This window comes from Pecten maximus, chromosome 11, assembly GCF_902652985.1.
Source record: "Pecten maximus chromosome 11, xPecMax1.1, whole genome shotgun sequence".
NCBI lineage: Eukaryota > Metazoa > Mollusca > Bivalvia > Pectinida > Pectinidae > Pecten > Pecten maximus.
In genome coordinates this window covers 18,970,727-18,988,470 of record NC_047025.1, presented here as the reverse complement: position 1 = coordinate 18,988,470, position 17,744 = coordinate 18,970,727, and the positions used below count along the sequence as shown (strand labels likewise).

The following is a 17,744-nucleotide window of genomic DNA, read 5'->3' as shown; positions in this document are numbered from 1 at the left end:
GTTGTATTACAATGTATATCCAGTACCTGTTGTATTACAATGTATATCCAGTACCTGTTGTATTACAATGTATATCCGGTACCTGTTGTATTACAATGTATATCCGGTACCTGTTGTATTACAATGTATATCCGGTACCTGTTGTATTACAATGTATATCCGGTACCTGTTGTATTACAATGTATATCCAGTACCTGTTGTATTACAATGTATATCCGGTACCTGTTGTATTACAATGTATATCCGGTACCTGTTGTATTACAATGTATATCCAGTACCTGTTGTATTACAATGTATATCCGGTACCTGTTGTATTACAATGTATATCCGGTACCTGTTGTATTACAATGTATATCCGGTACCTGTTGTATTACAATGTATATCCAGTACCTGTTGTATTACAATGTATGTCATTACCTGTTGTATTACAATGTATATCCGGTACCTGTTGTATTACAATGTATGTCGTTACCTGTTGTATTACAATGTATGTCATTACCTGTTGTATTACAATGTATATCCAGTACCTGTTGTATTACAATGTATGTCAGTACCTGTTGTATTACAATGTATATCCAGTACCTGTTGTATTACAATGTATATCCGGTACCTGTTGTATTACAATGTATATCCAGTACGTGTTGTATTACAATGTATATCCAGTACGTGTTGTATTACAATGTATATCCAGTACCTGTTGTATTACAATGTATATCCAGTACCTGTTGTATTACAATGTATATCCAGTACCTGTTGTATTACAATGTATATCCAGTACCTGTTGTATTACAATGTATATCCAGTACCTGTTGTATTACAATGTACACATGTATGTCGTTACCTGTTGTATTACAATGTATGTCATTACCTGTTGTATTACAATGTATATCCAGTACCTGTTGTATTACAATGTATGTCATTACCTGTTGTATTACAATGTATATCCAGTACCTGTTGTATTACAATGTATATCCGGTACCTGTTGTATTACAATGTATATCCAGTACGTGTTGTATTACAATGTATATCCAGTACCTGTTGTATTACAATGTATATCCGGTACCTGTTGTATTACAATGTATATCCAGTACCTGTTGTATTACAATGTATATCCGGTATCAGTTGTATTACAATGTACACATGTATGTCGTTATCAGTTGTATTACAATGTATATCAGGTGCCTGTAGAATTTTTGTGTATCATTATTAGCATTATACCGACACATTATATAATTGTGAATTGCCTGTTGTCTCACTGATATCCTACTCATGGAAACAATTTATTATCTCATTGTACATACAGTTTTATAAAATCTAAAATAGCTTATCTAAATCCCTGTTTTTATCAAGAGTGGTGGGTTTTTTTATTTGTAGGGAAGTTCATTTGAGGATTCAACTTTATCTGTAAATATAAATTCTATGAGTAATCATTTAGTTGAAGAAATATCCTTTTGAATGAGCTTAAATGGTGTCTGTATCTGTTAAATTATAGTGATTATAACTGTAGTACATATGCTTGTACCTATATAACAAGTGTATGATGTTATGTATTAAAGTCCTTTCACTTTATTTCCCTGTACTTTATATAGCAATGTAATGTAATTGTTATGCTATAGGTAAGTGGAACATGATATCCTATTTATCTAGAGTAGTGTATGACTGTACAGTATGGGTATTGACAGCCACAAATTATTTTTAACAGAAATATATAAGTTGCTTTTAAGGAGTCAACTCTTTTCTGTTTTGGATCTTCAAGTTTGATGTTTACATTAATTATGTAAATAAGACATGGGAAATAAATGAAATAAATGGACAACTAAAGATTTGTTTATATTTACTGTAGAAATACAGTCATATGGTACCTAGGGTACCCCTATAACCTGATAGTAACTACTCTTTCTGAACTGTGGTTAAGTTTTTGCCAACCCCATTGCTGATAAGAAATGAGAATCATTTCTGGAGATTTTGGTTTTGGTTTTTAATGGTTTAATGTCCTGGGAACAGTCAGGGTCATATGAGGACAGGTGTGAAGGAGACAATTATAATGGGAAACGAAACACATAATGACAACAGTGAGGAAAGAAAATTAGTCATCTTTCATGACATGCAGTAAGAAAGCAGGCATTTACTGATCCATTAGGCCAGCTACATGTCATTTTAATATTTGGTCTATAGAACTAATCATACCAATCACTTGTGTATAATATGGTAGATGAAGATCTTATGCAGCACATTAATCACTATAGTTCGGACACTTATGGTCAATAATTTGTCAACAAATCCAATTTGGACTGCCAGGTGGTGGACAGTAAAATTCAGAAGTATATGCATGAATTATTATTAGAAAAACTCCCAAGAGTTTGCAAACAAAACCAATATGGAGGTGACCTGCTAACAAAGTCAATATGGAGGTGACCTGCTAACAAAGTCAATATGGAGGTGACCTGCTAACAAAGTCAATATGGAGGTGACCTGCTAACAAAGTCAATATGGAGGTGACCTGCTAACAAAGTCAATATGGAGGTGACCTGCTAACAAAGTTAATATGGAGGTGACCTGCTAACAAAGTCAATATGGAAGTGACCTGCTAACAAAGTCAAAATGGAGGTGACCTGCTAACAAAGTCAATATGGAGGTGACCTGCTAACAAAGTCAATATGGAAGTGACCTGCTAACAAAGCCAATATGGAGGTGACCTGCTAACAAAGTCAATATGGAGGTGACCTGCTAACAAAGTCAATATGGAGGTGACCTGCTAACAAAGCCAATATTGAGGTGACCCGCTAACAAAGTCAATATGGAGGTGACCTGCTAACATAGTCAATATGGAGGTGACCTGCTAACAAATCCAATATGGAGGTGACCTGCTAACAAATCCAATATGGAGGTGACCTGCTAACAAAGTCAATATGGAGGTGACCTGCTAACAAAGTCAATATGGAGGTGACCTGCTAACAAAGCCAATATGGAGGTGACCTGCTAACAAAGTCAATATGGAGGTGACCTGCTAACAAATCCAATATGGAGGTGACCTGCTAACAAAGTCAATATGGAGGTGACCTGCTAACAAAGTCAATATGGAGGTGACCTGCTAACAAAGCCAATATGGAGGTGACCTGCTAACAAAGTCAATATGGAGGTGACCTGCTAACAAAGCCAATATGGAGGTGACCTGCTAACAAAGTCAATATGGAGGTGACCTGCTAACAAAGTCAATATGGAGGTGACCTGCTAACAAAGCCAATATGGAGGTGACCTGCTAACAAATCCAATATGGAGGTGACCTGCTAACAAAGTCAATATGGAGGTGACCTGCTAACAAAGTCAATATGGAGGTGACCTGCTAACAAAGTCAATATGGAGGTGACCTGCTAACAAAGTCAATATGGAGGTGACCTGCTAACAAAGCCAATATGGAGGTGACCTGCTAACAAATCCAATATGGAGGTGACCTGCTAACAAAACCAATATGGAGGTGACCTGCTAACAAAGTCAATATGGAGGTGACCTGCTAACAAAGCCAATATGGGGGTGACCTGCTAACAAAGTCAATATGGGGGTGACCTGCTAACAAAGCCAATATTGAGGTGACCTGCTAACAAAGTTAATATGGAGGTGACCTGCTAACAAAGTCAATATGGAGGTGACTTTGTCACTAGTTCACACCCAATGGTGATATATATATGTATAATATGCAGATTATATTTGATAACAGGAAGCCCAATTGGCCTGTATAGCTCACCTCAAATCAGTTCAGTGCATTTTTCAACTTCAGGATGTGGAACTCAAATTTGTACTTTCTTTTTGTAATTGCCACATTGTCTAATATCATAACCTTGAAGATGTTCAGGAACAAATCACTTTCACACATTTTACTCCTGTGACCTTTAAAATAGGTTAAGGTCATTCATTAAACAAAATTTGTAGCCCTTCATCCAGCATGTTACCGGCCAAATATTATGACATTGGAGATCTTGATAACCAGAAGAAATTACCAGATAACTGAAGGGGAAATAATTGCTGATTGGTCACACCCTCAATATTCCATGGGTTATGTCCCTTTGTTTTCACTCTGTGTAGAGAGATAAGGGAATCTAACCCCTGGAGTTTTGAGGATGGATTGGTCAATAACTCAATATTATATTTATTATAAAAGTCGTTTGAATAATCAAGGGAGACAATTATAAATCTCTGCTAAACTATTCACAAGAAATAGTAGAAAAACACAATACAACAACAAAACACTCTTACAAATTACAACTCTGTCTCGGACACAGAGCTCATATATCCTCTCTGGGAATGTCAATCACCACTCTATGACGTCATGGTGTTATCTCCTGCGAACCCATTATTATGTCACTATAATCAGCGTCACACTTTTGTCTCACTGGAGACATGGTATATACTGGCTATACAACTAGAGCTCTGAAGCCTCCCAGATAACACAGAAACATGCTTAATGGAACATTCCTCACATGCCACAATCACCACACCCAATTATGGCACCTAATGAGATATACACATGTACCAATGGACGGAACCATGCCAACTTATGTCTCTTCTTTAGCCATTCCATCTCCCAGTAACATGAACAAATTGTTTTACATACATTAATACACATAAAATTTAAATTGTGTCTCATTTTTCCTGGAGATTTATCCACACTCTATGGAGTCAATACCAAAACAAAACCACCTCGTGGAGCATTGTGTCACCCTATGTTACCCTACGCAACCCTATTGCTGAAACAGTGTAGTTAAAATATCAGAATCACTTACAATTATGGAATATAGCAGAATCCTTCCAGGTGTCAGCAATGAATTTCCATTTTACCATTATTGAGGGTATATTAAAATCCTGTATTATAATGTTGGCTAACATGTTCCAGATCTGTGACCTTCAGACAGACTCAACGACAAAATTATTTCAATTCAAAACTGATAGGAAGAAAGTCATCCTTCACCTAGTCAGCCTTCTGGGCCCAGATGTTCAAAAGTTAGTTAGCTTAATAACTTGATTTGTGTCAAAGTCATTTCTCCTTTACCTTAAAACCTTTGTGTGTATATTCCATAAAACATGAAGGTAGGAAGAGACTGACAAATACGTATTATAGTTTCCAAAATTTTGTCAAGTTAGTTTTACCACAAATGATTTTATCAGGATTTTAAGATTGTTGTAAAACTAATTAGTCTAATCACCTTTTGAACAACTGGGCCCTGGTCAAATATTATCAGTCTAACAAACAAACAAATTGATTAGTTATTTTTATGAACAATCAACAGCATCGCTATATCAGTAATTAACATATAAACATAATATCAAGAAGTTTTCACATCAGACAATGGCATTTATATATTTATACATGACCGGAAGCAGTACCATTACAGCACAATGAATATTAAACTGGTACTTCATCAAGTATGATGTTAACATTTTCCATACATGGCCAAGGTACATGACAAGCTGTTCTTTTATATAAAATAGTGGTTTGAAAAGGTACATTTATGTGTTTATATTTACATTTTGGTGGCAAAGCCACGATATAAACTAAGTAAAAAGATTTGCAGTCTATGTGACCATAATTGACACCCAAAACGTGACATCAATCCATGCCGCGCATGAATATATTCACCCACCGGAACTACTTGTAACTAACGTAAACAATCATATGGCTCTATGAAAAAAAAGCCTAGGACTACGTTTTTTTTTTATCTTAATCAAAAAGTATCAAAAAGAAATTTTATACAATATTGTTACACAAATAATAAAAATAATTGAACAGACTGTTTTTTTTCGTATTATTTCATTGCACTTTTTTTGTTTGCCAATCTACATGTGACAAATGAATTTTGAAAAAATAGGCTGTTCCATTTGTCGAACCCCATTGATGAAGTCGCTGAATATTGGCATTTTTTATGCTAACTCAATTTTAATTTTCAAAAATAACAAAAAATATGTCGAGAATGTAAATATAAGCAGACACCAAAAAAAGACAGTTTAATCCTTAAATAATGTCATGATCTTTGACCCCTTGTTTTAATTTTGGCTTAAACCTACGCCTTGTTTTAATTTTGGTTTAAACCTGAGTGGTTGGTGACCCACTGTCTAACCATGATGTTTCCAATCTAAAAGTATTAAACAAGACTGGCAACTGTTTAAACTTAATGAGTGAACACGCAATGATATTTTGATTTCTTGCTGTGAACTACACTGTGGGGAGTGAACTAGGCCATGTGGAGAAACATGAGAGCACCAAGAGATGCACCATTTTAATGGCGATGTATATAGATGTACATATATAAACAACTTCAATAATAATAGTCAACATTTATTGCGACCTTTGTATAAGACATGCTTTTTATTAACGATAATATACATGGTTTCACCAAAATATATTAATCTAATCAGAAGATATATCTTAAAGATAGAAATTGGACAGAAAGATGTTTAGCAAATCATAGTCTCCCCAGTTTAACTGGTATGGGACTTACCACTATCATAACAAGTTACATTCATAGGTGCATGAACAATATTTACAAGATTGGAAATTCATGTGTATCAATGACATCATCAAGATTATTATGTGAATAAAATACAATATAATTTCCAACCTTCAAATTTTTCCATTGAGAAATTATACTGTGAAATCTTAAAACTGACTAAAAACAGATGTTACAATGTCCCTCCTTAGTATAAAATGCCATACTGTAGGGTGATTGTATTCACATCCTCATGGAACATCCCAGATTTGTATTTCAGTAGATTCTGGTCCTTCATATAAGAAATAGTGTATTGTAGAGCACATATACATTCATTACCTTTCTGCTGGTGGTGAATGATTAAAAGCTGAATAAAACACAAGAAATCTAAGTTCATCATGATACAGCCAAGTAGAATTATTGTTCCACTATCTTGAAATTGATTAGTTTTCAGTCTCCCATCAGTTTCACTATTGGAGAACTGTAATATCACATTGACATCCACACACTCAGTATACATTATCTCAATATTATAACACTAATCACTCCATGGCTCCACTGCCTCTTCTGATTTTATATCGTCATACATTTTACGGACATGAATCAAAAGATTTTTAATTCCTGTCATTTCAGTGGCTGAAATTGCAAACACAGGTACGTTACTTTTGGCTTGTATGATCTGAAAGTTGTTAACAGATAGTGGCAGATCAATTTTGTTTCCTACAATAGCATGTCGTCGTTTCATTAATTCGGCATTGTACTGCTGAAGTTCGTGCTTCAAGTCCTCATATTGCTGCCAGGGGTCATCACTAGAAAGGTCAAGGACATACAAAAGGCAGGTACATTTCATTATGTGACGAAGGAATGAGAAGCCAAGTCCCTTGGACTCATGGGAACCTTTTACCAAGCCAGGAATATCAGCCACTGCAGAAAAAAGAAAAGAAAATTTTACCCGATATTCTGTGTAATCTGTATTTTTATTTATCACACCGATATTCTATGTAATCTGTATTTTTATTTATCACACCGATATTCTGTGTAATCTATATTTTTATTTATCACACCGATATTCTATATGTAATCTATATTTTTATTTATCACATTAATATTCTGTGTAATCTGTATTTTTATTTATCACACCGATATTCTGTGTAATCTGTATTTTTATATTTATCACACCGATATTCTGTGTAATCTGTATTTTTATTTATCACACCGATATTCTATATGTAATCTATATTTTTATTTATCACACCGATATTCTATGTAATCTGTATTTTTATTTATCACACCAATATTCTGTGTAATCTATATTTTTATTTATCACACCGATATTCCATGTAATCTATATTTCTATTTATCACACCGATATTCTATGTAATCTGTATTTTTATTTATCACACCGATATTCTGTGTAATCTATATTTTTATTTATCACACCGATATTCTATGTAATCTATATTTTTATTGATCACACTGATATTCTGTGTAATCTGTATTTTTATTGATCACACCGATATTCTGTGTAATCTGTATTTTTATTGATCACACTGATATTCTGTGTAATCTGTATTTTTATTTATCACACCGATATTCTGTGTAATCTGTATTTTTATTTATCACACCGATATTCTATGTAATCTGTATTTTTATTTATCACACCGATATTCTATGTAATCTGTATTTTTATTTATCACACCAATATTCTGTGTAATCTATATTTTTATTTATCACACCGATATTCCATGTAATCTATATTTTTATTTATCACACCGATATTCCATGTAATCTGTATTTTTATTTATCACACCGATATTCTGTGTAATCTATATTTTTATTTATCACACCGATATTCTATGTAATCTATATTTTTATTGATCACACTGATATTCTGTGTAATCTGTATTTTTATTGATCACACCGATATTCCATGTAATCTGTATTTTTATTTATCACACCGATATTCTGTGTAATCTATATTTTTATTTATCACACCGATATTCTATGTAATCTATATTTTTATTGATCACACTGATATTCTGTGTAATCTGTGTTTTTATTGATCACACCGATATTCTGTGTAATCTGTATTTTTATTGATCACACTGATATTCTGTGTAATCTGTATTTTTATTTATCACACCGATATTCTGTGTAATCTGTATTTTTATTTATCACACCGATATTCTATGTAATCTGTATTTTTATTTATCACACCGATATTCTATGTAATCTGTATTTTTATTTATCACACTGATATTCTATGTAATCTGTATTTTTATTTATCACACCGATATTCTGTGTAATCTGTATTTCTATTTATCACACTGATATTCTATGTAATCTTTATTTTTATTTATCACACCGATATTCTATGTAATCTGTATTTTTATTATCACACCGATATTCTGTGTAATCTGTATTTTTAATTATCACACCGATATTCTGTGTAATCTGTATTTTTATTTATCACACCGATATTCTATGTAATCTGTATTTTTATTTATCACACCGATATTCTATGTAATCTGTATTTTTATTTATCACACCGATATTCTATATGTAATCTGTATTTTTATTTATCACCTTGATATTCTGTGTAATCTTTATTTTTATTTATCACCTACATGTTGCCACAAATAACAATGCCACTCCCACCCATTACCCCATTAGTCTAGGCAGGTCGTTAATTATCTACTAGAGTCTGACAATAAGGAACATAAGTCTACAAGAGTTATTTCCCTTCCAAGCCATGATGACTTGTCGTTTTGTAGCAACTGTATTATTAATTCACTTCACTTGATATGAATTTAACTTGTGAAGGACCTAAGAACAAACCTACATAGCAGTTTACCTGAGAGGTTGTCTTGCCACCTAAGAACAAACCTACATAGCAGTTTACCTGAGAGGTTGCCTTGTCACCTGAGAACAGACCTACATAGCAGTCTACCTGAGAGGTTGCCTTGTCACCTGAGAACCGATATTTTGCGAGTAGTAACCCAGACCTTTTACTTACCTGAGACTTGTTCATAATCGTCATACTGGACCATTCCAACATGTGCACTGCGAGTTGTAAAAGCCTGTTCGGAAGTTAATGGCCGGGCCCTTGAGATTGCACGAAGAAGTGAAGACTTACCAGCATTTGGAAACCCAACCTGTAGTCAATAACAGTTTATTTCATATTGGAATACTTCTATGTATATGTACACACTTATTTCAACAAAATGCTGTCTAGCGTAAAATTTAACATGGTGTATGTTAAAATGATTATATAAAAGTAATATTTAAAATATTAAACAAAAATTTATAATTAAATTTCATGTCAGTTGAATCTTATTAAATCATTTATCTTTAATTATCTTGTTTTTAATTCATTTGTTAGTGTTTATACATTGTATATAATAAATCAAGATATATATAGTGTAATGTATATACATGTATATAAATATTGTTTAATCAAATTTTATTCACACTTGGTTCTTTGTTTATAAATGATATAACTTGTTGAACAATGTAGTCCTCTATATAACGGACACCTTATATATATAAAGGACACCTTCGTCGTCCCTTGGGTGTCCTTTATACACAGGTTTGACTGACCACTCAGTCTTACACTACCGTGGTACAGACAAGAGTTGTAAAATTTAGACTGTACCATATCTCATAAGAATGATGCTTAATTGTATGTCTCACCTGTCTAGATTTCTTAGTACCTGTTCCTAAAGCTTCCTTAAAAAAATATGTATTTTTCTCTCAAACATTTATTCTATGGATGACCTAGTTTTAGCATTGTCTATAAATGTATGTAATAATATTTTACAAGCAAACTTTTAAGTTTTGAGGGTGAAATCAATACAGATAATTTTTTTATAAAATCAAATCAGGTTCTCTGTTCAGTGATACCCTTATATCTACAATGGAAGATAAGATAATTCTACATAAGAAGCAGTGACCTGGTGACCTTTCATTCAGTAATTTACTGTTTCTACAGAACATTGAGATCATCATAAAGACTAGAATTATAGGTTCCAAATGTGCCCTCTCATACAGTTTTGTTAGATCCTATATGACAGTGTAATACATAGGAACTAGAAAATATATATATGAAAATCCTCTATGGCCAATTCCAGAAAAAATACCTCCCCAATTAAAGAACTCCAAGATTGTCAAACAGGGACCACCAACAGAAGTGATTTAACAGTACCATATAAGATACATTTTCTCCAAACCACATCATGCCTAGAATTTCTATATTTCTGGAGTCTGCCTGTTGGATATATAGAGGATATTGAATGGTTTCCCGTTTAATATAACATATATTTCACGAGTATTAGAGAATATCGATATTTTCACGAGTGCAAAGCACGAGTGAAAAATATCGAAATATTCTGTCATACGAGTGAAATATATGTTATATTTAACGGGAAACCATTCAATTTTCTTTTTATTGCATTTCATCAACTTCAAAACAAAATTAAAAACATCAAAAAATTATAGTGTCAAAAAGTGCAGGAATCAGTAATGACGTCATCTCTTTGTGATGTTACTCAACGTCAACGTGAGGGCGCCATTTTGAAAGGAGTAATCAACGCAATCTAAGCGTTTTCTGCTGTTATAGGAGAATCTGTGCATGAATAGCTAACGTCAAGTGAGTATTTTGTCAAAAACTAGTCTGAAAATTTCAGAAATACAGCAAAATAACCAATTTATTTATCTCCGCTTCGATTGGAAAAATAGGCAAGTTTCAACAAGGTGAATACAAAGGTCCGTTCTCATTGGTCAAAAACAGAAAACTAATATTTTCACTGCTCATTGCTGCAGTGAAAATATAAGTTTTATTAGTTTGATAAATTTCTATATTTCACTGGTAAAAATGCAATAAATATCTTGGTGGAATGGCCCTAATTATTAAGATGAACTAATTAACACTCACCAGTCCAGCATCTGCCATTATCCTCATCTCCAACTGTAGGGAGTTTTTTTCACCCTTGGCTCCCATTTCAGCAATTCTGGGAGCAACATATGTGCTGGTGGCAAAAGCTGTGTTTCCTCGTCCCCCTTTGCCTCCATGAGCCCCGATATAGTAATCATTAGGCTCATCAAGGCAGGTCAACCGCTGCCCTTCAGCACTGTAAAAAACGGTACCTTGGGGTACCTGTAACATACCGATACACAAATATGTAAGGTTATGTAACATTGTTCCTCAACTTCTGTGAGGTACAAACATACTACACATATCTCTTGCCAATCTTGATAACTTGAATATTGAATAAAACAAAACATGTTGCAGCGTGCAACACTTGTTCAAGCAAAAGATAACAAAGGAAAAGGAAAGGTTAGTAGATACTTACTGCAACGAAAGTATGCTGACCATTTTTGCCTTGAAAGTTGCGTTTTGCACCATTACGTCCATCTACTGCTGCAACTTGTCCAGGAACCTTTGCAAGTGATTTTACATTCTCATTTACTAAGGAAATAAACAGAGAAATTACAAATTGATTTAACTGTAGGTGGTACAATTAGTGATAACCTTATAAGTAATGAAGAGAGTTTAGGGAAAAAAATGTGATGTTAACAATCAAAATCTACCACATTGAATTGTAATGATGCAAAATTAAGATCATTTTTCAAAGAGTTTCTGCTAGGAATAAAACCTCGAACTACAGTTAATTATCACCAACTTCCCCTTCAGCTAACTAATTAACAAGGCACCAGATAGTTCACTACTATAACACTATATATAGCTATATACCCATTACATTGACAAGGTACCAGATAGTTCACCACTATAACACTATACACCCATTACATTGACAAGGTACCAGATAGTTCACCACTATATAACACTATATACCCATTACATTGACAAGGTACCAGATAGTTCACCACAGTAACACTATACACCCATTACATTGACAAGGTACCAGATAGTTCAGTACTATAACACTATACACCCATTACATTGACAAGGTACCAGGTAGTTCACCACTATATAACACTATATACCCATTACATTGACAAGGTACCAGATAGTTCACCACAGTAACACTATACACCCATTACATTGACAAGGTACCAGGTAGTTCACCACTATAACACTATACACCCATTACATTGACAAGGTACCAGATAGTTCACCACTATAACACTATACACCCATTACATTGACAATGTACCAGATAGTTCACCACAGTAACACTATACACCAATTACATTGACAAGGTACCAGATAGTTCACCACTATATAACACTATATACCAATTACATTGACAAGGTACCAGATAGTTCACCACAGTAACACTATATACCCATTACATTGACAAGGTACCAGGTATTTCACCACTATAACACTATACACTCATTACATTGACAAGGTACCAGATAGTTCACCACTATAACACTATATACCCATTAGATTGACAAGGTACCAGGTAGTTCACCACTATATAACACTATATACCCATTACATTGACAAGGTACCAGATAGTTCACCACAGTAACACTATACACCCATTAGATTGACAAGGTACCAGGTAGTTCACCACTATATAACACTATATACCCATTACATTGACAAGGTACCAGATAGTTCACCACTATAACACTATACACCCATTACATTGACAAGGTACCAGGTAGTTCACCACTATAACACTATACACCCATTACATTGACAAGGTACCAGATAGTTCACCACTCTATAACACTATATACCCATTACATTGACAAGGTACCAGATAGTTCACCACTGTAACACTATACACCCATTACATTGACAAGGTACCAGATAGTTCACCACTATAACACTATATACCCATTACATTGACAAGGTACCAGATAGTTCACCACTATAACACTATACACCCATTACATTGACAAGGTACCAGATAGTTCACCACTATAACACTATATACCCATTACATTGACAAGGTACCAGATAGTTCACCACTATAACACTATATACCCATTACATTGACAAGGTACCAGATAGTTCACCACTATAACACTATATACCCATTACATTGACAAGGTACCAGATAGTTCACCACTATAACACTATACACCCATTACATTGACAAGGTACCAGATAGTTCACCACTATAACACTATACACCCATTACATTGACAAGGTACCAGATAGTTCACCACTATAACACTATATACCAATTACATTGACAAGGTACCAGATAGTTCACCACAGTAACACTATATACCAATTACATTGACAAGGTACCAGATAGTTGACCACTATAACACTATACACCCATTACATTGACAAGGTACCAGATAGTCACCACTGTAACACTATACACCCATTACATTGACAAGGTACCAGATAGTTCACCACTATAACACTATATACCCATTACAATGACAAGGTACCAGATAGTTCACCACTGTAACACTATATACCCATTACATTGACAAGGTACCAGATAGTTCACCACTATATAACACTATATACCCATTACATTGACAAGGTACCAGATAGTTCACCACTGTAACACTATACACCCATTACATTGACAACTACTCTTTATTCAATTTACATGTAATTTTTTTCTAAGACAACAAAAAATACACAAAACTTAGAAATTCTGATCAAACTTCTGACAGACAGATATATAGAATATGACTTAATGATTCCAAATCCTCCTTTTAAAGACCACTCAATATATTTTTTCAACAAGGATATTCTGGTAGTTATGCTATCAACACTTGGCTAATCACGAAATATTTTCATCAGAGTAATAATGTTAAAGTATCCCCTTCCCCTCCACTTATAAAAGTCAGGATATCAAACTGTAATCTTAGAATTTTACTAATATCCCAGACCTTGAAAGATGACATGACCTCCTGAGCCTCCGTTACCCCCATCAGGTCCGGCAAACTGGTTGTGTCGGGTACTAGCAAAGGACACCACACCATCGCCTCCTTTACCTCCACTCACCACACAAGCTCGCATGTCAACAAAATAGGATGGCTGCAACCAACACCATATTTAATACAGGTTATCTATTACTATTCTATCTTCTCATTTGTACAGAAAGACTAAAAACTGTGATGATGATGCGACGTACAACAAAATAATAGGCACATTAGCTACACATAAACAAACATAAAAAGTTTACTCCCCTTTACACTTCAGTGCATATATTAAAGTCATATATTTCAATTACATGTACTATAAACCTGCTTTGACTGAAGGGGCCACGATAGCTCATTAAGATGAGTGCTGGCCATATAACCTCAGGTGAAGATCTTAGGTGTGTGGTTTGATGCTCCCTACCCATGTTGGTTTGTATTTCTTAGGAAGCTGAAAAACGGACCAATCTGTGCTTTTGTGGTTGTGTCCCTGGGCAAGACACTTTACTCTTATTGCTCTGGATGGCATGTGATTGACCTCTTGTGTGTTGGTCAGTGATGTAGTCACCAACTACTACTGACATAAATTTTATTGTCCCAAAAAGGATTTCAACGTGGGATGTCATGGATATCCTACAAATGTAGAGATAACTGAGAAATATACAGTTGGTGATCATATATAGGTATGGGGGATATAAGAATTCAAAATTTTGATGCAAAATTAATATGAGGCGAGAACTGAAGTAATGCCACGTGATTCTGATCTAATTTCAACACCCAGTACAATTTTCTATAACAATCCTATTTGAAACACTTTTTAACATGCTCAGAGTCAGACTGTTTTTACCTCTTCCATCTGCCCTGCAGGTAGGGCGTAAGAATTGTACCTGCTGCCCCCATTGCATGATCGTAAGAGGCGACTGAATTTGGGATCTTATCTTTTCTCTTCTTTCTTACAAACTTTCTTCTTCCTATCTTCCCAATGTCTCCCTTGACAATGCCTCACTTTTAGCCTTTGATTGAGCATTCGCCCCAGTGAGGAAGGCTTTGGGTTCTATCCCCTGACCGAGACATACCAGAGTCTTTAAAAATGTTAGTTGCTGACTCATACTTAGCGCTCAGCATATTAGGAGTGCGACGACTGGTTCACTCGTTGTCAGTATAATGTGACCAGATGTGGGTGTCCTGCTGGGTGTCTTCGGCAGTATGCTTCAGTGAGGTAGCACTATAAATCGGCAAAAGTTCCAGCCTACCACAAGGAGACTTCACACAAACATACCGCAGCCTCCCAAAACACACATATGCACTCACCACATGCATGCATGTCGCACGCACGGGAGGCCGTCCTTAAATGACCTTAGCTGTTAATAGGACGTTAAACAAAATAAACCAACTAACCTCTTCCATATCAGAGCCTTTGGGTTTTGTCGTAAGTACAGGTTGTGCTACTTTGGATGCATGCCGCCTCACCATCCTTAATGGAATATGTAGACCTTGTTTTACATACAAACGCTGCATGCAGTATGTCATCTTCTGTACTATCACCATCTTCACTCCTGAATTTTAATAGAAATTAACAAAAGTTATCTTAAATCATTTTTGTCAATTGCAGGTACGTACCAGTAGACTGAATTATTCTGACGTTTTATTGACTTTTTTTATTGATCCAACATCAATTGATTCCAGTCTGATATATAAAGTAAAAAAAAAAAAGGAAGAATTTGGACTGCTGGTACCTGCATGCACCTCAGTCTCTTTAATGTAGTGAACTGGACTGGGCTGAGCACCTGCCTAAAAGTTTGGAGGTTCAGGGTATGTATGGCATTACATTTTCCCTCTCCTGTTACGTTTGGCACCTAACTAAATACCCACAGAGGTGGTTTAGGGTCTCATGAGGAATGTAGCGGAACTGGACTGTACCTGTGCTGAGCTCTGGTGGCCAGGTAGCTCAAATGGTTGGAGTGTTTGTCTAGAGTTTGGAGGCCCCAGGTTCGAGTCCAGTTCTGGTTGTTGTATTTCCCTCTCCTAACTATTGGATATACATGTATATATATAGCTTAACAAGAATAGACTTGGAAGTAATATACTTCCATCTCTTGCAACACATAATCCTGTTTACCAGCTTCAATGTCAGAAGGTGGCCTACCATAATATATACTATGTAAAATATTAAAACCAGTTAAAATTGCAAAATATATTAAGGTCTCACCAACAGAATGATAAAGTAAGTCTTACGGTGACACAGTAAGTCAGGTGTCATTTAATTACAATCATAAAGATCAGTATGTGTTTCCAGTACTATGGAGTGAAGAGGATTATATATTTACAGTGTAAAAAGCTGATTAATTTCCATGAGCACTGATAAAGTTTTTCTAGCAAATGATTTTGAGCAAATTGCTCGAATTTAACATAAATAATCACAGATTTTACATAATATGGTCGCTTAACAAATATTATCGAAATCAGAAAAATACTACCTCATTGTGAACTATTTTTTGCCAAACAAAAGAAAAAAAAAGAAAAAACTGAATAAATTCCACGGTACCAGAGACTTGTATATCATATATATATACGTCTCTGGATTAGGCCAAAGTCAGTAAAATTTTGCAACAAGTATATAGTTTATTTTTTAGTAAATTTGCTCCAAAAGTACTAATCCAATTTTTTTTTCCATTACTGAATAAATGAAAAGCCAATACATAATTTACATTACTTGGTCAAGTTTTGCAGGGGCATATATAATCTCATTATACGTCCCTGAGATTTGGCAGCAAATAATTTTGAAAAAGTTACCTTAATTAATTAGCGGAGTCTCTAATCCCTATATGTAAGTTTACTATTATCATGAAAGAATATTCCCATTTCAAGGAGCAACTTATTTAAAGCTTTAATATCTAAGATTGCAAATTTTTTTCCGGGTACCCCTAATACACAGGTCCTAGCCTCGTCTGTCAATACATGTCAATACATGGATGTATTGACAGACGAGGCTAGGACCTGTGCCTAATACGAAGGTTTCGTATCTTACGCATGATTGGGAATTGTTGATGGTTCTTAACTAGATCTAAAGGCCTTTATGGTTAGGGAAATGTTGATAGTTCTTAGCTTGATTAGACACTGTCTACCTGCTTACACAGACACAGTAGTGTATAAATATGAAATATCGCAGAGACAAGTACTCCCATAACTCCCACAGCATGACACACTCGCTACTTTACAAGACATGCATGACAATCACTTACTGCAAGATGTTCACGGTAATAACACGTGAGTGCTTCCATGTGGTGTCAAAGGTCAAGGTTGGATATATTCATTTTATATAAATAATAATAATGATATAATTCTATGGAATGAAAAAGCACTCAAATGGGTTATAAAATAAACCATGCCTTACTAAAT

The 17,744-nt window shown here is 34.7% G+C and overlaps 1 protein-coding gene across 2 annotated transcripts; it reads right to left on the bottom strand.

Annotated features, from left to right (window-relative positions):
- Positions 1-6,315: 6,315 nt before the first annotated feature.
- LOC117337060 (mitochondrial ribosome-associated GTPase 2-like) lies at positions 6,316-17,714 on the bottom strand. Of its 2 annotated transcripts, none has more exons than XM_033897842.1 (7): positions 17,588-17,714; positions 15,744-15,901; positions 14,316-14,463; positions 11,831-11,946; positions 11,413-11,634; positions 9,496-9,634; positions 6,316-7,403 (listed from the first exon to the last, which is right to left on the bottom strand). In XM_033897842.1, exons 2-7 carry the CDS (start codon positions 15,891-15,893, stop codon positions 7,018-7,020), a joined length of 1,161 nt encoding a protein of 386 aa, XP_033753733.1. In that variant the 5' UTR covers positions 15,894-15,901; positions 17,588-17,714; the 3' UTR covers positions 6,316-7,017. The 2 variants fall into 2 exon arrangements, with proteins under 2 accessions (XP_033753733.1, XP_033753734.1); XM_033897843.1 differs by lacking the exon at positions 17,588-17,714 and adding an exon at positions 16,266-17,223.
- Positions 17,715-17,744: the final 30 nt, after the last annotated feature.

Coding starts and splice junctions, on each gene's coding strand:
- LOC117337060 (XM_033897842.1), bottom strand. CDS start 15,893: ATGGTGATAGTACAGAAGATGACATACTGCATGCAGCGTTTGTATGTA. Junction 11,635..11,830: donor GTCAGCATACTTTCGTTGCA/GTAAGTATCTAC, acceptor GGTATGTTACAG/GTACCCCAAGGTACCGTTTT. Junction 9,635..11,412: donor TAATGGCAGATGCTGGACTG/GTGAGTGTTAAT, acceptor TATTGACTACAG/GTTGGGTTTCCAAATGCTGG.